Raw genomic sequence first — 24,991 nt, 5'->3', positions numbered from 1 at the left:
CCCATACCTACTAGGGGAAGAGAGAAATTGTGTAACCTTAGCGGCACACTATGTTACAGCTTGCCATAAACAGAGGGACAACCAGTAAACCTAAGAAAAGAGTATATACAAATTATACGAATGTATATTTATACACTCAGGGATATATCTGTTTATACACTGTATGAATAGATCTGCGTTTATGTGTTCAACCATAAATGTTTTTCGATGCTTTGGCAACATAAGATGTATCTTGTCATCATGCCAATAAAGCGATTTGAATTGAATTGAATTGAATTGAATTGAATCTCTCTAATCTTAGTCAGAGAATCACCTCCAGTTGCTTCTCTTCCCACTCCCGCACCGCTACCTCTGTTGTCCCCCAAGAATCTATCCTTGGCCCCCTCCTATTTCTCATCTACATGTTGCCCCTTGGCGACATCATCTGAAAACACAGCGTCAGTTTCCACATGTACGCTCAGCTCTACCTCACCACCGATTCTCTCGACCCCTCCACGGTCTCTCAATTGCCAGACTGCTTGTCCCGACACCCAGTTCTGGATGAGCAGAAATTTTCTCCAATTAAATATTGGGAGGACCGGTGCCGTTGTCCTCGGTCCCCGCCGCAAACTCCGCTCCCCCAGCCACCGACCCCATCCCTCTCCCTAACGTCTGTCTGAGGCTGAACCACGCTGTTCGCGACCTTGGGGCCCTATCTGACCCCGAGATGAGCTTCCGACCACATATCCGGGGCATCACCGAGACCGCCTACTCCCACCTCCGTAACATCGCCCGTCTCCGCCTCTGCCTCAGCTCATCCGCTGCTGAAACCCTCATCCATTCCTTTGTTACCTCTAGACTTGACTATTCCAACGCACTCCCGGCTGGCCTCCCATATTCCACCCTACGTAAACTTGAGGTCATCCAAAACTCTGCTGCCCCGTGTCCTACCTCGCACCAAGTCCCGCTCGCCCTTGTGCTCGCTGAGCTACATTGGCTCCCAGTTAAGCAACGCCTCAATTATAAACCATCCTCCTGTTCAAATCCCTCCGTGGCCTCTTCGCTCCCCCCCTCTCTCTATCTCTGTAGCCTCCTCCAGCCCTACAACCCTCCAAGATCTTTGTGCTCCTCCAATTCTGGCCTCTTGCGCATCCCCCCGATTTCCATCACTGCACCAATGGCGACCGCGCCAGGGCCCCCAAGCTCTGGAATTCCCTCCCTAAACCTCTCCGCCTCTCTCTCTCCTCCTTTAAGACGCTCCTTAAAACCCACCTCTTTGACGAAGCATTTGGTCGCCAGTCCCTAATATCTCCTCTTGTGTCTCGGGGTCTGATTAACGCTCTCGTGAAGCACCTTGGGACGTTTTACTATGTTAACGAGGCTGGACAAAGGCAGTTTGCTGGCTGTATGTTGGTGATTGATTTGTGTGTCGGAGGGTTGTCTCAATTCGTGATTTTTATCTTTGTTGCACAGAATGGCGGGCTGGGGTCGCGGGTCACCTGACGCTTTCGAACGAGGACGTGACCTCTGTGATCCAGGGGCAGTGGAAACGGATCAACACCCTCCTGCACTACAAGGTGAGGGAGAGATCTGGGCACATGCTCAGAATATCACACCAGTAGACTGCTGGAACAGTCCCACTTACACCAGTAGACTACTGGAACAGTCCCACTTACACCAGTAGACTGCTGGAACACCCCCACTTACACCAATAGACTGCTGGAACACCCCCACTTACACCAGTAGACTGCTGGAACAGTCACACTTACACCAGTAGACTGCTGGAACAGTCCCACTTACACCAGTAGACTGCTGGAACAGTCACACTTACACCAATAGACTGCTGGAACAGTCCCACTTACACCAGTAGACTGCTGGAACAGTCCCACTTACACCAGTAGACTGCTGGAACACCCCCACTTACACCAGTAGGCTGCTGGAACAGTTCCACTTACACCAGCAGAGTGCTGGAACAGGCCTACTTACACCAGTAGGCTGCTGGAACAGCCCCACTTACACCAGTAGACTGCTGGAACACCCCCACTTACACCAGTAGACTGCTGGAACAGTCCCACTTACACCAGTAGACTGCAGGAACACCCCCACTTACACCAATAGACTGCTGGAACACCCCCACTTACACCAGTAGACTGCTGGAACAGCCACACTTACACCAGTAGACTGCTGGAACAGCCACACTTACACCAGTAGACTGCTGGAACAGCCCCACTTACACAAGTAGACTGCTGGAACAGGCCTACTTACACCAGTAGAGTGCTGGAACAGTCCCACTTACACCAGTAGACTGCTGGAACAGCCACACTTACACCAGTAGACTGCTGGAACAGTCCCACTTACACCAGTAGACTGCTGGAACAGCCACACTTACACCAGTAGACTGCTGGAACAGCCTCACGAGTAGACTGCTGGAACACCCCCACTTACATGAGTAGAGTGCTGGAACAGCCTCACTTACACCAGTAGAGTGCTGGAACAAGCACACTTACACCAGTAGACTGCTGGAACAGCCTCACTTACACGAGTAGAGTGCTGGAACAGCCCCACTTACACCAGTAGAGTGCTGGAACGGTCAGGAGTGTTCAGTACAGAAACATTAAAGAGCACAAAAGGTTTTCCGAGTGTGTTTTACACTTTGCTGTAACGCTGAGACCGGGTTTGGCGTGTCTAACATCGAACGTTTCGTTCTGTCTGCTTTGTTCCAGGTGCCAGATGGTGCGACTGTCGCGCTAGTCCCCCGGGCACACACGGTCCTCAACAAAGAGCCTCGCCGAGATTGCCTGGTTGGAGAGAGTAAGTAGGGCCGTATAAGAAATAGGAGCAGGAGTGGGCCATTCGGCCCCTCGAGCCTGCTCACCTCAACTCCACTCTCGTCCGATCCCCATATCCCTCGATTCCCCTAGAGTCCAAAAATCTCTCGATCTCAGCCTTGAATAGACTCAACGACTGAGCCTCCACAGCCCTCTGGGGCAGAGAATTCCAAAGATTCACCGCCCTCTGAGTGAAGAAATTCCTCCACATCTCAGTCCTCAATGGCCGACCCCTTATCCTGAGACTGTGACCCCTGGTTCGAGACTCTCCAGCCAGGGGGGGAAACAGCCTCTCAGCATCTACCCTGTCAATCCCCCTCAGAATCTTATATGTTTCAATGAGGTCACCTCTCATTCTTCTAAACTCCAGAGAGTATCGGCCCAATCTACTCAATCTCTCCTCATAGGACAATCCCTCTCATCCCAGGGATCAATCTAGTGAACCTTCGTTACACCGCCTCTATGGCAAGTATATCCTTCCTCAGATAAGGAGACCAGAACTGTGCACAGTACTCCAGGTGTGGTCTCACCAAGGCCCTGTACAATTGTAGCAAGACTTCCTCACTCTTATACTCCAACCCCCCCTTGCAATAAAGGCCAACATACCATTTGCCTTCCTTATTGCTTGCTGTACCTGCATGCTAACTTTCTGTGTTTCTTACACGAGGACACCCAAATCTCTCTGAACACCAACATTTGAAAGTTTCTCACCATTTCAAAAATATTCTGTTTTTCTATTCTTCCTACCAAAGTGATTCACCTCACGTTTCCCTACATCATACTCCCTCTGCCACCTTACTGCCCACTCACTCAGTCTGTCTATATCCCTTTACAGACTCATTGGGGTAGATTTTCCCGAACCTGTCAGGAAGAAGGCGGGACTTCCCCTTTCGGGTTTTTGACCCGCCTACTTCGACGGCCGGCCAATCCGCGCGATTTTCCCTTGATTGACCTTGTTGAGCCCGCCCAGCGGGCTCAGCAGGCCAATTAAGGGCCACCCGGCAACAGGTGACGTCACAGATTGACATTTCATCTGTCAAGAGTTTTTGACAGATGAAATATCAGCGTTTGACAGCTGTTTGAAGCTGTCAAACACTGACGGTCTGACTTCTAACCTGAGTCCTTCTGCACAGACTCAGTTAGAACTCTCACCGGCACTCAAAGCTGAAGGCTGTCACTTTTGACAGATCGCAGCCGTTCAGCTTTAAGTGCCGGCTAAGTGATGGGCTCCCGACGGCGACAGGAAGAAAGGCTGTTAAGGTAAGTACAGGTAAGTAAAAGGTCTTTACACACTTTACACACACCAAACACACTTACCTTTGCACTCATGCACCCATCACTCACCTGAGCACCGACATCACGACCCCTTCAACCCGACGGCCCGCCTGCTCTAACCTGGCGTGGTTTGGAGCCGTCGGGAAACCCACACGAAACCCCTCAAAATAGGGATTAGGCTAAAAACTGCCTGTTAACTACCTATTAACAGGCAGTTAATTGGCACTAATCCCTTCCCGCCTGTTTTCGGCGGGTCCCAGTGCGGGGCGGGTACCCGCCGCCCCTGAAACTTACGTGGGGCGGGGTTTTGGGCGGGATGTTGTCGGGACCCCCAAATTCGGGATTTCCCCCCCCCCCCCACACGCCTGAAAACCCGCCCGATGGCTGGGGGAAAATCGGGGCCTTGGTGTTCTCCTCACAGCTTACTGTCCCACCTAGCTTTGTATCATCAGCAAACTTGGATACATTACACTCGGTCCCTTCATCTAGGTCATTAATATAGATTGTATTGGTCGCTGCCTGCTATATTAGCACCTCTTGGTAAAACAACAACAACCTTGCATTTATCCAGAGCCTTTAACGTAGTAAAACGTCCCAAGGTGCTTCACAGGAGCGATTATCAAACAAAATTTGACACCGAGCCACATCAGGAGATACTCGGGGGCAGGTGACCAAAAGCTTGGTCAAAGAGGTAGGTTTTAAGGAGCGTCTTAAAGGAGGAGAGAGAGAGGCGGAGAGGTTTAGGGAGGGAATTCCAGAGCTCGGGGCCCTGGCGCGGTCGCCAGTGGTGGAGTGATGGAAATCGGGGGATGCGCGAGAGGCCGGAATTGGAGGAGGGCAGAGATCTCGTAGGGCTGGAGGAGGTTACAGAGATAGGGAGGGGGGTGGTGAGGAAGCCACGGAGGGATTTGAACAGGAGGATGAGGATTTTAAAATCGAGGCGTTGCTGGACCGGGAGCCAGTGTAGGTCAGCGAGCACGGCGGGGAGGGGGGGTGGTGATGGGTGAACGGGACTCGGTGCGAGTTCGGACACGGGGGCAGCAGAGTTTTGGATGACCTGGGGGTGTAGGTACACAAGTCTTTGAAGGTTACAGGGCTTGATAGGATGGATGCTGGGAGAATGTTTCCCTTGGTTGGGGAGTCTAGAACCAGGGGCCACAACCTCAGGATAAAGGGTCGGCCATTCAGGACTGAGATGAGAAGAAATTTCTTCACACAGAGGGTGATGAATCTTTGGAATTCTCTACCCCAGAGGGCTGTGGAGGCTCAGTCATTGGGTATATTCAAAACAGAAGTCGATAGATTTCTGACTAGTAAGGGCATCAAGGGATATGGCGATAGGGCCGGTGAATGAAGTTGAGGCAGAAGATCAGACATGATCTCATTGAATGGCGGAGCGGGCTCGAAGGGCCGAATGGCCGACTCCAGCTCCTATTTCTTATGTTCTTATGTCCTTAACGCTGTTTAAAAAGCACAAGTGATCCTGGGCTTCATAAATAGAGGCATAGAGTACAAAAGCAAGGAAGTTATGATGAACCTTTATAAAACACTGGTTCGGCCTCAACTGGAGTATTGTGTCCAATTCCGGCCTCTCGTGCGTCCCCCAATTTCCATCGCTCCACCATTGGCGACCGCGCCAGGGCCTGAGCTCTGGAATTCCCTCCCTAAACCTCTCCGCCTCTCTCTCTCCTCCTTTAAGACGCTCCTCAAAACTGACGTCTTTGACCCAGCTTTTGGTCACCTGTCCTAATAGCTCCTTATGTGGCTCGGGGTCAGATTTGCCCTCCTGCGAGAAATGCCTTGGGATGTTTTACATAGAAACATAGAAGATAGGAGCAGGAGTCGGCCATTCGGCCCCTCGAGCCCGCTCCGCCATTCAATGAGATCATGGCTGATCATCCAAATTCAGTACCCTGTCCCTGCTTTCTCCCCATATCCCTTGATCCCTTTAGCCTTAAGAAATATATCCAACTCCTTCTTGAATATATTTAATGAATTGGCCTCAACTGCCTTCTGTGGTAGAGAATTCCACAGGTTCACCACTCTCTGGGTGAAGAAATTCCTCCTCATCTCAGTCCTAAATGGCTTACCCCTTATCCTTAGACTGTGACCCCTGGTTCTGGACTCCCCCGCCATCGGGAACATCCTTCCTGCATCTAGTCTGTCTAGTCCTGTCAGAATTTTATACGTTTCAATGAGATCCCCTCTCATTCCTCTAAACTCCAGCGAGTATAAACCCAATCGACCCAATCTCTCCTCATACGTCATTCCTGCCATCCCAGGTATCAGACTGGTGAATCTTCGCTGCACTCCCTCCATGGCAAGAACATCCTTCCTCAGATAAGGCGACCAAAACTGCACACAATACTCAAGGTGTGGTCTCACCAAGGCCCTGTACAACTGCAGCAAGACATCCTTGTTCCTGCACTCGAATCCTCTCGCAACGAAGGCCAACATACCATTTGCCTTCTTAACCGCCTGCTGCACCTGCATGCTTACCTTCAGCGACTGGTGCACAAGGACACCCAGGTCTCGTTGCACTTCCCCTTCTCCCAAACTATTGCCGTTCAAATAATAATCTGCCTTCCTGTTTTTGCCACCAAAGTGGATAACCTCGCATTTATCCACATTATAGTGCATCTGCCATGCATCTGCCCAATCACCCAACCTGTCCAAATCGTACTGTGTTAAGGGGGTTGGATAATTGCGATTCGTTGTATCTCTGTTCCACCGCCCCCTTTAAAACTGTACCATTTAGTTTCTGATTGAGGAGGCGGGTGATTCGACTTTGGTCAACGGTGACCTTTCAAGACCTCCCCTTTGTGTCTCCTCAGAGACCCCCATGTTGGAGGACGTTGAGGAGGGAGCCGTGAAATACTGGCACCTGGTGAAGCCCTCGGAGGAGCCAGAGGTTCCGAAGCAAAGACGCAGCAGCCTCCGGGACCGCGAACGGGCCAAGGCTATTCCCGAGATCTACCTGACCAGGCTGCTGTCCATGAAGGTTGGTACGCAGAGGAGCAGGAGCAGGCCCGTTCGGCCCACCTTGAGGCTGTTACATTAGGAGCAAGGGGGTGACCTCAGCGCCAGAAGGTTGTGGGTTCGGGACCCCACTCCAGAAACTTGAGCCCGTAATCCTGGGCCGACACTCCCAGTGCAGTACTGAGGGAGCGCCGCACTGTTGGAGGGACGGTACTTAGGGAGCGCCGCACTGTCGGAGGGGTGGTGCTGAGGGAGCGCCGCACTGTCGGAGGGGCGGTACTGAGGGAGCGCCGCACTGTCGGAGGGGCGGTGCTGAGGGAGCGCCGCACTGTCGGAGGGGCGGTACTGAGGGAGCGCCGCACTGTCGGAGGGGCGGTACTGAGGGAGCGCCGCACTGTCGGAGGGGCGGTACTGAGGGAACGCTGCACTGTCGGAGGGGCGGTACTGAGGGAGCGCCGCACTGTTGGAGGAGCAGTACTGAGGGGGTGCTGCACTGTCGGAGGGGCAATACTGAGGGAGCGCCACACAGTCGGAGGGGCGGTACTGAGGGAGTCCCGCACTGTTGGAGGGGCAGTACTGAGGGGGCGCCGCACTGTCGGAGGGGCAGTACTGAGGGAGCGCCGCACTGTTGGAGGGGCGGTACTGAGGGAACACCGCACTGAAGTGACTTCCACTCCACTCTCCCGCCCGCCCGATCTCCATATCCCTCGATTCCCCTCGAGTCCAAAAATCTATCGGCCTCAGCCTTGAATATCCTCAACGACTGAGCCTCCACAGCCCTCTGGGGTAGAGAATTCCAAAGATTCACCACCCTCTGAGTGAAGAAATTCCTCCTCATCTCAGTCCTAAATGGCTTACCCCTTATCCTTAGACTGTGACCCCTGGTTCTGGACTCCCCCGCCATCGGGAGCATCCTGCCTGCATTTAGTCTGTCTAGTCCTGTTAGAATTTTATAAGTTTCAACGAGATCCCCTCTCATTCTTCTAAACTCCAGTGAGTATGAGCCCAATCGACCCAATTGCTCCTCGTACGTCATTCCTGCCATCGCAGGTATCAGTCTGATGAATCTCTTAGTGCCCCAGACCTTCCTCAGTGAGCGCTGACGTAATAAAACTCACTACGCACTTGGTTCGAGCATAAAGCAAGGCTTTAATCAACTTGCTTCAGAACATGGAGGTCTAGTTGTACTTCACTAGTTCCTTGTCTTACAAAATGTCCCTGAGCAAGCTGGGCCCATGCCCGAGTATTTATACTCCTTGGACGGCGCTGCCAGCTGGCCATCCAGTGTTATCTCATGAGTCGTTTCTTCATGATGACGAGATTTATAACACGGGCCGTGGCCCAGTGGGTCTCACTCTTGCCTCTGAGTCGGAAGGTTGTGGGTTCGAGCCCCCGCTCCGGAGACCTGAGCCCGAGATCTAGTCTGAGGCGCCCAGCGCTGCGCTAAACCCGAGCTTGTTCTCGTTGACTAAGCCTCCTTTCTTGCCCTGCGGTCTCTCCCCATCTCTAGGGGATACACCAGAAGTTCGTCGACGACGTCTTTCAGATCATTCTCAGCACCAGCCGGCCGGTCCCGCTGGCCGTCAAGTACTTCTTCGATTTCCTGGACGATCAGGCGGCAAAACACGGGATCGTCGACCCGGAGATCATCCACATCTGGAAGACCAACAGGTTGGCGGCGGAAGATGAGTCCGCGGCAGTGTTGGGGGCCGGAGGGGCTTCTCGGCACCTCTGACAGTTGCAGCCCCTCCCCGAATATCCTCAGTGCCTCAGGTTGTGGCGAGGGGAACATCCTGGCCCATTCCCAGTTTAATGGTTTTCTCAGTGTGTTCCCATTCCCAGTTTAATGGGTTCCTCAGTGTGTTCCCATTCCCAGTTTAATAGTATTCCTGGTGTTCCCATTCCCAGTTCAATGGGTTTCTCAGTGTGTTCCCATTCCCAGTTTAATAGTATTCCTGGTGTTCCCATTCCCAGTTCAATGGGTTCCTCAGTGTGTTCCCATTCCCAGTTTAATAGTATTCCTGGTGTTCCCATTCCCAGTTCAATGGGTTCCTTAGTGTGTTCCCATTCCCAGTTTAATAGTATTCCTGGTGTTCCCATTCCCAGTTCAATGGGTTCCTCAGTGTGTTCCCATTCCCAGTTTAATAGTATTCCTGGTGTTCCCATTCCCAGTTCAATGGGTTTCTCAGTGTGTTCCCATTCCCAGTTTAATGGGTTTCTCAGTGTATTCCCATTCCCAGTTTAATGGGTTTCTCAGTGTATTCTCATTCCCAGTTCAATGGGTTCCTCAGTGTGTTCCCATTCCCAGTTTAATAGTATTCCTGGTGTTCCCATTCCCAGTTCAATGGGTTTCTCAGTGTGTTCCCATTCCCAGTTTAATAGTATTCCTGGTGTTCCCATTCCCAGTTCAATGGGTTTCTCAGTGTGTTCCCATTCCCAGTTTAATAGTATTCCTGGTGTTCCCATTCCCAGTTCAATGGGTTTCTCAGTGTGTTCCCATTCCCAGTTTAATGGGTTTCTCAGTGTATTCCCATTCCCAGTTCAATGGGTTCCTCAGTGTGTTCCCATTCCCAGTTTAATAGTATTCCTAGTGTTCCCATTCCCAGTTCAATGGGTTTCTCAGTGTGTTCCCATTCCCAGTTTAATAGTATTCCTGGTGTTCCCATTCCCAGTTCAATGGGTTTCTCAGTGTGTTCCCATTCCCAGTTTAATGGGTTTCTCAGTGTATTCCCATTCCCAGTTCAATGGGTTCCTCAGTGTGTTCCCATTCCCAGTTTAATAGTATTCCTGGTGTTCCCATTCCCAGTTCAATGGGTTTCTCAGTGTGTTCCCATTCCCAGTTTAATAGTATTCCTGGTGTTCCCATTCCCAGTTCAATGGGTTCCTCAGTGTGTTCCCATTCCCAGTTTAATAGTATTCCTGGTGTTCCCATTCCCAGTTCAATGGGTTTCTCAGTGTGTTCCCATTCCCAGTTTAATGGTTTTCTCAGTGTGTTCCCATTCCCAGTTTAATGGGTTTCTCAGTGTATTCCCATTCCCAGTTTAATGGGTTCCTCAGTGTGTTCCCATTCCCAGTTTAATGGTTTTCTCAGTGTGTTCCCATTCCCAGTTTAATGGGTTTCTCAGTGTACTCCCATTCCCAGTTCAATGGGTTCCTCAGTGTGTTCCCATTCCCAGTTTAATAGTATTCCTGGTGTTCCCATTCCCAGTTCAATGGGTTTCTCAGTGTGTTCCCATTCCCAGTTTAATAGTATTCCTGGTGTTCCCATTCCCAGTTCAATGGGTTTCTTAGTGTGTTCCCATTCCCAGTTTAATGGTATTCCCAGTGTTCCCATTCCCAGTTTAATGGTATTCCCGGTGTTCCCATTCCCAGTTTAATGGTTTTCTCAGTGTATTCCCAATCCCTGTTTTGCCATTCCCAGTTTAATGGTATTCCCGGTGTTCCCAGTGTTCCCACTCCCAGTTTAATGGTTTTCTCAGTGTGTTCCCATTCCCAGTTTTGCCATTCCCAGTTTAATGGTGTTCCCATTCCCAGTTTAATGGTATTCCCGGTGTTCCCATTCCCAGTTTAATGGTTTCCCTGCCTCTGGTTCCCAGTTTGCCGCTGCGTTTCTGGCTGAATATCCTGAAGAACCCGCAGTTCATCTTTGACGTCCAGCTGTCGGACAATGTCGACGCCGCCCTCTCCGTCATCGCCCAGACCTTCATGGATTCCTGTACGACCACCGAGCACAAAGTGGGGCGGGTGAGTCTCGCCCTTACCCTGGGGGCCAGAGCACCAGGGGAGACGGCGGGAGGGGGCCGGGGGGGGGGTGCAATCAGCATAGGTAGAGCCCGCATCAGCAGAGGAACCCTGGGAGATACTTCTCATCCTTAACTGGGCCCAATCGGAGATTGGAAAGTCTTCAGAAGGGTAGGACTATGAGGAGAGAAGAGCAATGGGATGTTCTTGCCATGGAGGGAGTGCAGCGAAGATTCACCAGACTGATACCTGGGATGGCAGGAATGACGTATGAGGAGAGATTGGGTCGATTGGGCTTATACTCGCTGGAGTTTAGAAGAATGAGAGGGGATCTCATTGAAACTTATAAAATTCTAACAGGACTAGACAGACTAGATGCAGGAAGGATGTTCCCGATGGCGGGGGAGTCCAGAACCAGGGGTCACAATCTAAGGATAAGGGGTAAGCCATTTAGGACTGAGATGAGGAGGAATTTCTTCACCCAGAGAGTGGTGAACCTGTGGAATTCTCTACCACACAAGGCAGTAGAGGCCAATTCATTAAATATATTCAAGAAGGAGTTGGATATATTTCTTAAGGCTAAAGGGATCAAGGGATATGGGGAGAAGGCAGGGACAGGGTACTGAATTTGGATGATCAGCCATGATCTCATTGAATGGCGGAGCAGGCTCGAGGGGCCGAATGGCCTACTCCTGCTCCTAATTCTTACTAAAAAGATTCGATCGGGTCAATCGAGAGAAACTATTTCCTCTGGTGGGGGGAGTCCAGAACAAGGGGGCAGAACCTTCAAATTAGAGCCAGGCCGTTCAGGGGTGATGTCAGGAAGCACTTCTTCACACAAAGGGCTGGTGGAAATCTGGGACTCTCTCCCCCAAAGAGCTGTGGATCAATTGAAAATTTCAAGACACAGACCGGTAGATTTTTGTTGGGTACGGGTATTAAGGAGTTACGGGACCAAGGCGGGTAGATGGAGTTAAGATGTAGATCAGCCATGATCTAATTGAAAGGCAGAACAGGCTCGAGGGGCTGAACGGCCTCCTCCTGTTCCTAATGTAACAGGCTCAAGGGGGCTGAATGGCCTCCTCCTGTTCCTAATGTAACAGGCTCGAGGTGGCTGAACGGCCTCCTCCTGTTCCTAATGTAACAGGCTCGAGGGGCTGAACGGCCTCCTCCTGTTCCTAATGTAACAGGCTCGAGGGGGCTGAATGGCCTCCTCCTGTTCCTAATGTAACAGGCTCAAGGGGGCTGAACGGCCTCCTCCTGTTCCTAATGTAACAGGCTCGAGGAGGGCTGAATGGCCTCCTCCTGTTCCTAATGTAACAGGCTCGAGGGGGCTGAACAGCCTCCTCCTGATCCTAATGTAACAGGCTCAAGGGGGCTGAACGGCCTCCTCCTGTTCCTAATGTAACAGGCTCCAGGGGCTGAATGGCCTCCTCCTGTTCCTAATGTAACAGGCTCGAGGGGGCTGAACGGCCTCCTCCTGTTCCTAATGTAACAGGCTCGAGGGGCTGAACGGCCTCCTCCTGATCCTAATGTAACACGCTCGAGGGGGCTGAATGGCCTCCTCCTGTTCCTAATGTAACAGTCTCGAGGGGGCTGAACGGCCTCCTCCTGGTCCTAATGTAACAAGCTCGAGGGGCTGAACGGCCTCCTCCTGTTCCTAATGTAACAGACTCAAGGGGCTGAACGGCCTCCTCCTGTTCCTAATGTAACAGGCTCGAGGGGCTGAACGGCCTCCTCCTGTTCCTATGTAGGACAGGGGGACCCAATGCTACGATAGCAAAATACTGCGGATGCTGGAAATCCGAAATAACAACAGAAAATGCTGGAAAAACTCAGCAGGCCAGGGGCAACATCCGTGGAGAGAGAAACAGAGTCAATGTTTCGGGTCGAAACCCTTCGTCAGAACTGAGAAAAAAAGGCAGGAAATGAAACAGATTAAAAGGCCAGGTTGGGGGCTGGGCAATGGGGGAGGGGATGAAAGAACAAAAGGGAAGGTCAGCGAGAGGTGAAGAGACATTAAGAGATAATCAAGGCGAGACCAGATGGTAATAGGACAGGTAAAGAGACAAACAATGGCTCTAGATGAAGTGTGAAATGGGAAGGGGTTGGGTCCATTGGGATTGTGTACAATGGGAGTGAATGGGAAGGGGTTGGGTCCATTGGGATTGTGTACAATGGGAGTGAATGGGAAGGGGTTGGGTCCATTGGGATTGTGTACAATGGGAGTGAATGGGAAGGGGTTGGGTCCATTGGGATTGTGTACAATGGGAGTGAATGGGAAGGGGTTGGGTCCATTGGGATTGTGCACAATGGGAGTGAATGGGAAGGGGTTGGGTCCATTGGGATTGTGTACAATGGGAGTGAATGGGAAGGGGTTGGGTCCATTGGGATTGTGTACAATGGGAGTGAATGGGAAAGGGTTGGGTCCATTGGGATTGTGTACAGTGGGAGTGAATGGGAAGGGGTTGGGTCCATTGGGATTGTGTACAGTGGGAGTGAATGGGAAGGGGTTGGGTCCATTGGGATTGTGTACAGTGGGAGTGAATGGGAAGGGGTTGGGTCCATTGGGATTGTGTACAGTGGGAGTGAATGGGAAGGGGTTGGGTCCATTGGGATTGTGTACAATGGGAGTGAATGGGAAGAGGTTGGGTCCATTGGGATTGTGGGCAGTGGGAGTGAATGGGAAGGGGTTGGGTCCATTGGGATTGTGTACAGTGGGAGTGAATGGGTAGGGGTTGGGTCCATTGGGATTGTGTACAATGGGAGTGAATGGGAAGGGGTTTGGGTCCATTGGGATTGTGTACAGTGGGAGTGAATGGGAAGGGATTGGGTCCATTGGGATTGTGTACAGTGGGAGTGAATGGGAAGGGGTTGGGTCCATTGGGATTGTGTACAGTGGGAGTGAATGGGAAGGGGTTGGGTCAAATGGGATTGTGTACAATGGGAGTGAATGGGAAGGGGTTGGGTCCATTGGGATTGTGTACAGTGGGAGTGAATGGGTAAGGGTTGGGTCCATTGGGATTGTGTACAATGGGAGTGAATGGGAAGGGGTTTGGGTCCGTTGGGATTGTGTACAGTGAGAGTGAATGGGAAGGGGTTGGGTCCATTGGGATTGTGTACAGTGGGAGTGAATGGGAAGGGGTTCGGTCCATTGGGATTGTGTACAGTGGGAGTGAATGGGAAGGGGTTGGGTCCATTGGGATTGTGTACAATGGGAGTGAATGGGAAGGGGCTGGGTCCATTGGGATTGTGTACAGTGGGAGTGAATGGGAAGGGGTTGGGTCCATTGGGATTGTGTACAGTGGGAGTGAATGGGAAGGGGTTGGGTCCATTGGGATTGTGTACAATGGGAGTGATTGGGAAGGGGTTGGGTCCATTGGGATTGTGTGCACTGGGAGTGAATGGGAAGAGGTTGGGTCCATTGGGATTGTGGGCAGTGGGAGTGAATGGGAAGGGGTTGGGTCCATTGGGATTGTGTACAGTGGGAGTGAATGGGAAGTGGTTGGGTCCATTGGGATTGTGTACAGTGGGAGTGAATAGGAAGGGGTTGGGTCCATTGGGATTGTGTACAGTGGGAGTGAATGGGAAGGGGTTGGGTCCATTGGGATTGTGGACAGTGGGAGTGAATGGGAAGGGGTTGGGTCCATTGGGATTGTGTACAGTGGGAGTGAATGGGAAGGGGTTGGGTCCATTGGGATTGTGTACAGTGGGAGTGAATGGGAAGGGATTGGGTCCATTGGGATTGTGTACAGTGGGAGTGAATGGGAAGGGGTTGGGTCCATTGGGATTGTGTACAGTGGGAGTGAATAGGAAGGGGTTGGGTCCATTGGGATTGTGTACAGTGGGAGTGAATGGGAAGGGGTTAGGTCCATTGGGATTGTGTACAATGGGAGTGAATGGGAAGGGGTTGGGTCCATTGGGATTGTGTACAATGGGAGTGAATGGGAAGGGGCTGGGTCCATTGGGATTGTGGACAGTGGAAGTGAATGGGAAGGGGCTGGGTCCATTGGGATTGTGTACAGTGGGAGTGAATGGGAAGGGGTTGGGTCCATTGGGATTGTGGACAGTGGGAGTGAATGGGAAGGGGTTGGGTCCATTGGGATTGTGTACAATGGGAGTGAATGGGAAGGGGTTTGGGTCCATTGGGATTGTGTACAGTGGGAGTGAATGGGAAGGGATTGGGTCCATTGGGATTGTGTACAGTGGGAGTGAATGGGAAGGGGTTGGGTCCATTGGGATTGTGTACAGTGGGAGTGAATGGGAAGGGGTTGGGTCAAATGGGATTGTGTACAATGGGAGTGAATGGGAAGGGGTTGGGTCCATTGGGATTGTGTACAGTGGGAGTGAATGGGTAAGGGTTGGGTCCATTGGGATTGTGTACAATGGGAGTGAATGGGAAGGGGTTTGGGTCCGTTGGGATTGTGTACAGTGGGAGTGAATGGGAAGGGGTTGGGTCCATTGGGATTGTGTACAGTGAGTGAATGGGAAGGGGTTGGGTCCATTGGGATTGTGTGCACTGGGAGTGAATGGGAAGAGGTTGGGTCCATTGGGATTGTGGGCAGTGGGAGTGAATGGGAAGGGGTTGGGTCCATTGGGATTGTGTACAGTGGGAGTGAATGGGAAGTGGTTGGGTCCATTGGGATTGTGTACAGTGGGAGTGAATGGGAAGGAGTTGGGTCCATTGGGATTGTGTACAGTGGGAGTGAATGGGGAGGGGTTGGGTCCATTGGGATTGTGTACAATGGGAGTGAATGGGAAGGAGTTGGGTCCATTGGGATTGTGTACAGTGGGAGTGAATGGGGAGGGGTTGGGTCCATTGGGATTGTGTACAATGGGAGTGAATGGGAAGTGGTTGGGTCCATTGGGATTGTGTACAGTGGGAGTGAATGGGAAGGGGTTGGGTCCATTGGGATTGTGTACAGTGGGAGTGAATGGGAAGGGATTGGGTCCATTGGGATTGTGTACAGTGGGAGTGAATGGGAAGGAGTTGGGTCCATTGGGATTGTGTACAGTGGGAGTGAATGGGGAGGGGTTGGGTCCATTGGGATTGTGTACAATGGGAGTGAATGGGAAGTGGTTGGGTCCATTGGGATTGTGTACAGTGGGAGTGAATGGGAAGGGGTTGGGTCCATTGGGATTGTGTACAGTGGGAGTGAATGGGAAGGGATTGGGTCCATTGGGATTGTGTACAGTGGGAGTGAATGGGAAGGGGTTGGGTCCATTGGGATTGTGTACAGTGGGAGTGAATGCGAAGTGGTTGGGTCCATTGGGATTGTGTACAGTGGGAGTGAATGGGAAGGGATTGGGTCCATTGGGATTGTGGACAGTGGGAGTGAATGGGAAGGGGTTGGGTCCATTGGGATTGTGTACAGTGGGAGTGAATGGGAAGGGGTTGGGTCCATTGGGATTGTGTGCAGTGGGAGTGAATGGGAAGGGGTTGGGTCCATTGGGATTGTGTACAGTGGGAGTGAATGCGAAGTGGTTGGGTCCATTGGGATTGTGGACAGTGGGAGTGAATGGGAAGGAGTTGGGTCCATTGGGATTGTGTACAGTGGGAGTGAATGGGGAGGGGTTGGGTCCATTGGGATTGTGTGCAGTGGGAGTGAATGGGAAGGGGTTGGGTCCATTGGGATTGTGTACAGTGGGAGTGAATGCGAAGTGGTTGGGTCCATTGGGATTGTGTACAGTGGGAGTGAATGGGAAGGGGTTGGGTCCATTGGGATTGTGTACAGTGGGAGTGAATGGGAAGGGATTGGGTCCATTGGGATTGTGGACAGTGGGAGTGAATGGGAAGGGGTTGGGTCCATTGGGATTGTGTACAGTGGGAGTGAATGGGAAGGGGTTGGGTCCATTGGGATTGTGTACAGTGGGAGTGAATGGGAAGGGGTTGGGTCCATTGGGATTGTGTACAGTGGGAGTGAATGGGAAGGGGTTGGGTCCATTGGGATTGTGTACAGTGGGAGTGAATGGGAAGGGGTTGGGCCAAATGGCAATGTCCTATTGACCACGTTCCTGCTGTACCTCCTCAGGATTCTCCGATCAATAAGCTGCTTTACGCGAAGGAGATCCCCAGATACAGGCAGATGGTGGAGAAGTAAGTATCAGATGCTGAGACTCCTGTGTCAGAATCATCAAATCACACAGCGCAGGAGGAGGCCATTCGGCCCATTGTGCCTGTGCCGGCTCTTTGAACGAGCTCTCCAATCAGTCCCACTACCCCCTGCTCTTTCCCCACAGCACGGCACATTTCTCCCCCTCAAGTATTTCTCCAATTCCCCTTTTGAAAGTTACTATTGAATCTGCTCCCACCGCCCTTTCAGGCAGCGCATTCCAGATCACAACAACTCGCTGCGTAAAAAACATTCTCCTCATCTCATAATGTAAGAATTAGGAGCAGGAGTCGGCCATTCGGCCCCTCGAGCCTGCTCCTCCATTCAATGAGATCAGGGCTGATCATCGACCTCAACTCCACTTTCCTGCCCGATCTCCATATCCCTCGATTCCCCTCGAGTCCAAAAATCTGTTGGAGGGGCGGTACTGAGGGAGCGCCGCACTGTCGGAGGGGCGGTACTGAGGGAGCGCCGCACTGTCGGAGGGGCGGTACTGAGGGAGCGCCGCACTGTCGGAGGGGCGGTACTGAGGGAGCGCCGCACTGTCGGAGGGGCGGTACTGAGGGAGCGCCGCACTGTCGGAGGGGCGGTACTGAGGGAGCGCCGCACTGTCGGAGGGGCGGTACTGAGGGAGCGCCGCACTGTCGGAGGGGCGGTACCGAGGGAGCGCCGCACTGTCGGAGGGGTGATACTGAGGGAGCGCCGCACTGTCGGAGGGGGCGGTACTGAGCGAGCGCCGTACTGTCGGAGGGGCGGTACTGAGGGAGCGCCGCACTGTCGGAGGAGCCGTCTTTCGGATGAGACGTTAAACCCGAGGCCCCGTCTGCCCTCTCAGGTGGATGTAAAAGATCCCACGGCCACTATTGGAAGAAGAGCAGGGGGGAGTTCTCCCCGGTGTCCTGGGGCCAATATTTATCCCTCAACCAACATCACTAAAAACAGATGATCCGGTCATTATCACATCGCTGTTTGTGGGAGCTTGCTGTGCGCAAATTGGCTGCCGCGTTTCCTACATTACAACAGTGACCACACTTCAAAAAAAAGTAATTAATTGGGTGTGAAGCGCCTTGGGACGTCCTGAGGTGGGGAAAGGCGCTGGAGAAACGTTCACCCCTGTTGTGTCGTTGCAGGTACTATGCTAACATTCGGCAAATGGCGTCGGCAAGTTACCAGGAAATGAACTCGGCGCTGACGGAACTTTCCGCCGTGAGTACCGAACCGATGGGCTTTCTGTAAGACGTGCTAGCAGACCTCCTTGGGCCGTGCTCGGGCGAGACGAGACGAGCTGGTAGACCAATGTCTGGCGTACAGCGGTGACTTTTCAATTCCACAGCCAGGGTTACGTAAGAATTAGGAGCAGGAGTCGGCCATTCGGCCCCTCGAGCCTGCTCCACCATTCAACAAGATCGCGGCTGATCTTCGACCTCACTCCACTTTCCCGCCCCGATCCCTCGAGTCCAACAATCTCTCGATCTCAGCCTTGAATAGACTCGACGACTGAGCCTCCACAGCCCTCTGGGGCAGAGAATTCCAAAGATTCACCGCCCTCTGAGTGAAGAAATTCCTCCTCATCTCAGTCCGAAATGGCCGACCCCTTATCCTGAGACTGTGACCCCTGGTTCGAGACTCTCCAGCCAGGGGGGAAACAGCCTCTCAGCATCTACCCTGTCAATCCCCCCTCAGAATCTGATATGTTTCAATGAGATCACCTCTCATTCTTCTAAACTCCAGAGAGTATCGGCCCATTCTACTCAATCTCTCCTCATAGGACAATCCCCCCATCCCAGGAATCAATCTAGTGAACCTTCGTTGCACTCCCTCTATGGCAAGTATATCCTTCCTCAGATAAGGAGACCAGAACTGTGCCCAGTACTCCAGGTGTAGTCTCACCAAGGCCCTGAACAATTGCAGCGAGACTTCCTCACTCTTATACTCCAACCCCCCCTTGCAATAAAGGCCAACATGCCATGTGCCTTCCTTATTGCTTGCTGTGAAGGCCTGTTCCTTCAGCCTCCCCACTCCAGATTGGTGATATGAAGGGGATTTGTTGTGTGGGTGGTGAAGTTTTCTGTATTCGTTCCTGGGATGTGGGCGTCGCTGGCAGGGCCCAGCATTTATTGCCCATCCCTAGTCGCCCCTTGAGAAGGTGGTGGTGAGCCGCCTTCTTGAACCGCTGCAGTCCGTGTGGTGAAGGTGCTCCCGCAGCGCTGTTAGGGAGGGAGTTCCAGGATTCAGACCCAGCGACGATGAAGGATAGATTTTTGTTGGGTAAGGGGTATTAAGGGTTATGGAACCAAGGCGGGTAAATGGAGGTAAGATACAGATCAGCAGTGATCTAATTGAATGGCGGAACAGGCTCGAGGGGCTGAACGGCCTCCTCCTGTTCCTAATGTAACAGGCTCGAGGGGGGCTGAACGGCCTCCTCCTGTTCCTAATGTAACAGGCTCGAGGGGGGCTGAATGGCCTCCTCCTGTTCCTGTGTAACAGGCTCGAGGGGCTGAATGGCCTCCTCCTGTTCCTAATGTAACAGGCTCGAGGGGGCTGAACGGCCTCCTCCTGTTCCTAATGTAACAGGCTCGAGGGGGCTGAACGGCCTCCTCCTGTTCCTAATGTAACAGGCTCGAGGGGGCTGAACGGCCTCCTCCTGTTCCTAATGTAACAGGCTCGAGGGGCTGAACAGCCTCCTCCTGTTCCTAATGTAACAGGCTCGAGGGGCTGAACGGCCTCCTCCTGTTCCTAATGTAACAGGCTCGAGGGGGCTGAACGGCCTCCTCCTGTTCCTAATGTAACAGGCTCGAGGGGGCTGAACGGCCTCCTCCTGTTCCTAATGTAACAGGCTCGAGGGGGCTAAATGGCCTCCTCCTGTTCCTGATGTAACAGGCTCGAGGGGGCTGAATGGCCTCCTCCTGTTCCTAATGTAACAGGCTCGAGGGGCTGAATGGCCTCCTCCTGTTCCTAATGTAACAGGCTCGAGGGGGCTGAACGGCCTCCTCCTGTTCCTAATGTAACAGGCTCGAGGGGGCTGAACGGCCTCCTCCTGTTCCTAATGTAACAGGCTCGAGGGACTGAATGGCCTCCTCCTGTTCCTAATGTAACAGGCTCGAGGGGCTGAACGGCCTCCTCCTGTTCCTATGGTCAGCACAGTGACTAATTGAGCTACCTGAGGGGTTTATGATTTAGATTAATGTTAATATTAGTGTAGTGTCAGCCAAGCCTATTTGGACAGCACTCTCTCTCGCCTATGAGTCAGAAGGTTGTGGGTTCGAGCCCCCGCTGCAGAGACTTGAGCACAGAAATCAAGTCTGACACTCCCAGTGCAGTACAGAGGGAGCGCCGCACTGTCGGAGGGGCGGTACTGAGGGGAGTGCCGCACTGTCAGAGGGGCGATACTGAGAGAGCGCCGCACTGTCGGAGGGGCGGTACTGAGGGAGCGCCAAACTGTCGGAGGGGCAGTACTGAGGGAGCGCCACACTGTCGGAGTGGCGGTACTGAGGGAGCACCGCACTGTCGGAGGGGCGGTACTGAGGGAGCGCCGCACTGTCGGAGGGGCGGTACTGAGGGAGAGCCGCACTGTCGGAGGGGTGGTACTGAGGGAGCACCGCACTGTGGGAGGGGCGGTACTGAGGGAGCGCCGCACTGTGGGAGGGGCGGTACTGAGGGAGCGCCGCACTGTCGGAGGGACAGTACTGAGGGAGCGCCGCACTGTCGGAGGGGCAGTACTGAGGGAGCACCGCACTGTCGGAGGGGCGGTACTGAGGGAGCGCCGCACTGTCGGAGGGGCGGTACGAAGGGAGCGCCGCACTGTTGGAGGGGCAGTACTGAGGGAGCGCCGCATTGTCGGAGGGGCGGTACTGAGGGAGCGCCGCACTGTCGGAGGGGCAGTACTGAGGGAGTGCCGCACTGTCGGAGGAGCCGTCTTTCGGGGTGAGACGTTAAACCCGAGGCCCCCGTCTGCCCTCTCAGGTGGATGTAAAAGATCCCACAGCCACTATTGGAAGAAGAGCAGGGGGTGAGTTCTCCCCGGTGTCCTGGGGCCAATATTTATCCCTCAATCAACATCACTAAAAACAGTTTATCTGGTCATTATCACGTTGCTGTTTGTGGGAGCTTGCTGTGCGCAAATTGGCTGCCGCGTTTCCCACATTACAACAGTGACCACACTTCAAAAAAAGTCCTACATTGGCTGTGAAGCGCTTTGGGACGTCCTGAGGTGGTGAAAGGTGCTGGAGAAATGTGAGTCTGTCTTTATTAAACTGGCTTTGTCTCATTTGTCTTGGGCAGAGCTGCATGTCTGAACTCAACAGTATGGCCGCTTTGCACGAACTCTACACGTATATTAGCAAGTACTATGACCAGGTTAGTGAATATTGCACCAGCGGAACTGGGGTTACCGGGAATGTCGGGGAGCGGGCTTTGTGGTGGCGGTGGGAGGGAGGGTTTTTGATGGCTTGAGTTGAAACCAGGAACAGTCGCCCGAAATGGGCGGACAGGTGGCAGATGCAGTTTAGCGCAGAGAAGCGCGAAATGATTCATTTTTGGTGGGATGAATGAAGAGAGGAAATATAAACTAAAAGGGTACAATTCTAAAAGGGGTGCACGAACAGAGAGACATGGGGGTATGTGTGCACAAATCGTTGAAGGTGGCAGGGCAGGTTGAGCACGCAGTTATAAAAGTCTAACGGGATCCTGGGCTTCACAAATAGAGGCACAGAGTACAAAAGCAAGGAAGTTATGCTAAACCCTTTATAAAACACTGGTTTGGCCTCAGCTGGAGTATTATGTCCAATTCTGGGCACCGCACTTTTGGAAGGATGTCAAGACCTTGGAGATTGACCAGAATGGTACCAGGGGATGAGGGACTTCAGTGACGTGGAGAGACTGGAGAAGCTGGGGTTGTTCTCCTTAGAGCAGAGAAGGTTAAGGGGAGATTGACCAGAATGGTACCAGGGATGAGGGACTTCAGTGATGTGGAGAGACTGGAGAAGCTGGGACTGTTCTCCTTAGAGCAGAGAAGGTTAAGAGGAGATTGACCAGAATGGTACCAGGGATGAGGGACTTCAGTGATGTGGAGAGACTGGAGAAGCTGGGGTTGTTCTCCTTAGAGCAGAGAAGGTTAAGGGGAGATTGACCAGAATGGTACCAGCGATGAGGGACTTCAGTGATGTGGAGTGACTGGAGAAGCTGGGATTGTTTTCCTTAGAGCAGAGAAGGTTAAGCGGAGATTGGCCAGAATGGTACCAGGGATGAGGGATTACAGTGATGTGGAGAGACTGGAGAAGCTGGGATTGTTCTCCTTAAAGCAGAGAAGGTTAAGGGGAGATTGACCAGAATGGTACCAGGGATGAGGGACTTCAGTGATGTGGAGAGACTGGAGAAGCTGGGATTGTTCTCCTTAGAGCAGAGAAGGTTAAGGGGAGATTGACCAGAATGGTACCAGGGATGAGGGACTTCAGTGACGTGGAGAGATTGGAGAAGCTGGGGTTGTTCTCCTTAGAGCAGAGAAGGTTAAGGGGAGATTGACCAGAATGGTACCAGGGATGAGGGACTTCAGTGATGTGGAGAGACTGGAGAAGCTGGGATTGTTCTCCTTAGAGCAGAGAAGGTTAAGGGGAGATTGACCAGAATGGTTCCAGGGATGAGGGACTTCAGTGATGTGGAGAGACTGGAGAAGCTGGGATTGTTCTCCTTAGAGCAGAGAAGGTTAAGGGGGAGATTGACCAGAATGGTACCAGGGATGGGGGACTTCAGTGACGTGGAGAGACTGGAGAAGCTGGGGTTGTTCTCCTTGGAGCAGAGAAGTTTAAGCGGAGATTTTACACGTTTGTCGTGCAATCTTGAAATCACCCTCGAACATCATTTGATCATTTCGATAACCTGTGCGATTTTCTTTCCCCTTCGACATCCCCCCACCCCCCCCCCCCCCCGCCCCGCCGCCCACCTCCCCACTAACCACATTTCAGATAATGACCGCTTTGGAAGAGGATCCCGCTGGCCAGAAAATGCAGCTGCCCTGCCGGCTGCAACAGATTGCTGCTTTGGTCGAGAATAAAGTGACTGATTTGTAACGGAAGGACGGGAAAAGGAGGAGGAGGAGGAAGGAGAAGGAGGAAGGAAGGAAGGAAGGAAGGGAGGGAGAAGGGAGTTTCGGAGGGGGCCGAGGAACTGCCCTCCTCCCCCCCGAGACCCCCTTCCCCTTGTGCCCCCAACCCCACCTTATCCTCCCCGTGGCAATGAAGTTTATTCTATACATATATATATATATATTTTACGAACTGCACAAGACACTGAAGACATTTTCGTTTAGACTGGGAGAATAACGGTTGTCCTCGCCTTGGAGCTGAAGAACTCTCTTGATGTCTGTTGGGCATCTCTCAAGCTGTTAATGATTTTTTCATATTGAAGACGTAATGATTGTGTATGTGTGTGTGTGTGTGTGTGTTGGGGGGTTACCTTTTTTGTCAAAGTTTTTATTATTTATACACTAACCGTCGCTTTATACGAGTTTCCGACCCTTCGCCGGAAAGGTGATTTTTATTCGGGCGCGGGCGCCTTTGGCACGGCCGGCATTTATTGCCCACGGGAAGGCGGCGGTGAGCCGCCTTCTTGAACCGCTGCCGTCCCCACTGGCCATTTCAGCGTCAACCACATGGTGGTCCTTCAGGGAAGGAAATCTATCGCCCTTACCCGGTCTGGCCGGTACGGGAGTCACGTACCGGCCAGACCGGGTAAGGGCGATAGATTTCCTTCCCTGAAGGACCACGAGTGAACCAGATGGGGTTTTTCTTAACGACAATCCTGCAGTTTCCCGGTCACCATTACGGACACTGGCTTTGTAATTCCGGATTTTTTTTGATCACCAGAAAGCTTGACGGCCTGTGCGTTTCATTGATGCAGGCGGAAGGGGGTGTTTTTTTTCCCGTAGGTCACGTTCTTCTTTTAAGCGCTGCGGGCTTGGGGGTGTTGGGGAGGAGATGGCGGGTCGGGTGGTGCGCAGAGAAAGAGCCTCCCGAGGCCGCGGCTGGCCGCAGTCGTTCACCAATCCCAGGGCAGCTTTACGTTCCCCCGGGTTACCGACTCGAGGTTGAGGGGAATCGGGCGAAGGGCTTGTGGGCGGAGGTTCTGGGTCACTGATCGAAAGGTCCCTCTCTCTCTCTCTTGGCAGCCTTGTAATTATTCTGGTGGGGGGGGGGTGAGAGGTGCTCTGACACGTGGTGTAAATGCCCATCCCGATTCACCCAGCACTAAATTGCGACCCTTCCGCCACAGAGAGAGAGAGAGAAAGATCGCTGGCTTAGGAAATAGTCTACGCACATTATTGAGGCAGCCTTTCTCTCTCTCTCTCCCTGACCTCCTTGCCCTACCCGCCCTGGTTCAACATATGGATATGGGAGCAGAGTGGTTGTGCTACTGGACGAGCAATCCAGAAACCTGGACTCACGATCCGCTGACACCAGTTCAAATCCCACCACGGGAGGCAGCTGGGGACTTTATAACTCAGTTAATTCCATAAATCCGGAATTACAAAGCCAGTGTCAGTAATGGTGACCGAGAAACTACAGGAGTGTTGTCAAAAAAAACCCCCATCTGGTTCAATCGTGGTCCTTCAGGGAAGGCAATCTATCGCCCTTACCCGGTCTGGCCGGTACGTGACTCCCGTACCAGCCAGACCGGGTAAGGGCGATAGATTTCCTTCCCTGAAGGACCACGATGTGGTTGACGCTGAAATGGCCAGACAGGACGGCGGCGGTTCAAGAAGGCGGCTCACCGCCACCTTCCCGTGGGCAGTAAATGCCGGCCGTGCCAAAGACGCCCGCGCCCGAATGAAAAAACAAAACGCCCTCCCGACGCGCACTCGGAAACGGCCGAGGTTGACTGAGGAGTGACGGGTTGGTTTCCCCGGGACTCCTACCCCCAGTGAGAGGGGGCGAGGCTATCGGCAGAGACGCGGGAAGCGAGTTGGGAATCAGTGTAGATCCAGCCCGTCAGACAGACACAGACACCGCCCCTGCCCCGCCCCCCACCTCCGAGACACTTTAAAGCACTTGAGCAGATGGGAGCCGTGTCTGCCTTTAATTC

At 52.8% G+C, this 24,991-nt stretch overlaps 1 protein-coding gene across 1 annotated transcript in view; it reads left to right on the top strand.

Moving 5' to 3' along the window:
- LOC147086746 (plexin-B1-like) overlaps positions 1-23,547 on the top strand; it is a 167,280-nt gene extending 143,733 nt beyond the window's left edge. Inside the window, exons 28-36 of the mRNA XM_085978917.1 lie at positions 1,453-1,556; positions 2,703-2,790; positions 6,917-7,083; positions 8,572-8,732; positions 10,658-10,805; positions 16,835-16,899; positions 18,046-18,121; positions 21,197-21,271; positions 22,876-23,547. Coding sequence (XP_085835043.1) covers positions 1,453-1,556; positions 2,703-2,790; positions 6,917-7,083; positions 8,572-8,732; positions 10,658-10,805; positions 16,835-16,899; positions 18,046-18,121; positions 21,197-21,271; positions 22,876-22,980 — 989 coding nt within the window. The 3' untranslated portion in view covers positions 22,981-23,547. The remainder of the gene's footprint in view (positions 1-1,452; positions 1,557-2,702; positions 2,791-6,916; positions 7,084-8,571; positions 8,733-10,657; positions 10,806-16,834; positions 16,900-18,045; positions 18,122-21,196; positions 21,272-22,875) is intronic.
- Positions 23,548-24,991: the final 1,444 nt, after the last annotated feature.

Source organism: Somniosus microcephalus, unplaced genomic scaffold, assembly GCF_052327205.1.
Source record: "Somniosus microcephalus isolate GS21.2 unplaced genomic scaffold, FLI_Smic_1.0 unresolved_chr7, whole genome shotgun sequence".
NCBI classification, from domain to species: domain Eukaryota; kingdom Metazoa; phylum Chordata; class Chondrichthyes; order Squaliformes; family Somniosidae; genus Somniosus; species Somniosus microcephalus.
Note: the sequence above shows the minus strand (reverse complement) of the source record. Positions and strands in the feature narration are given on the sequence as shown.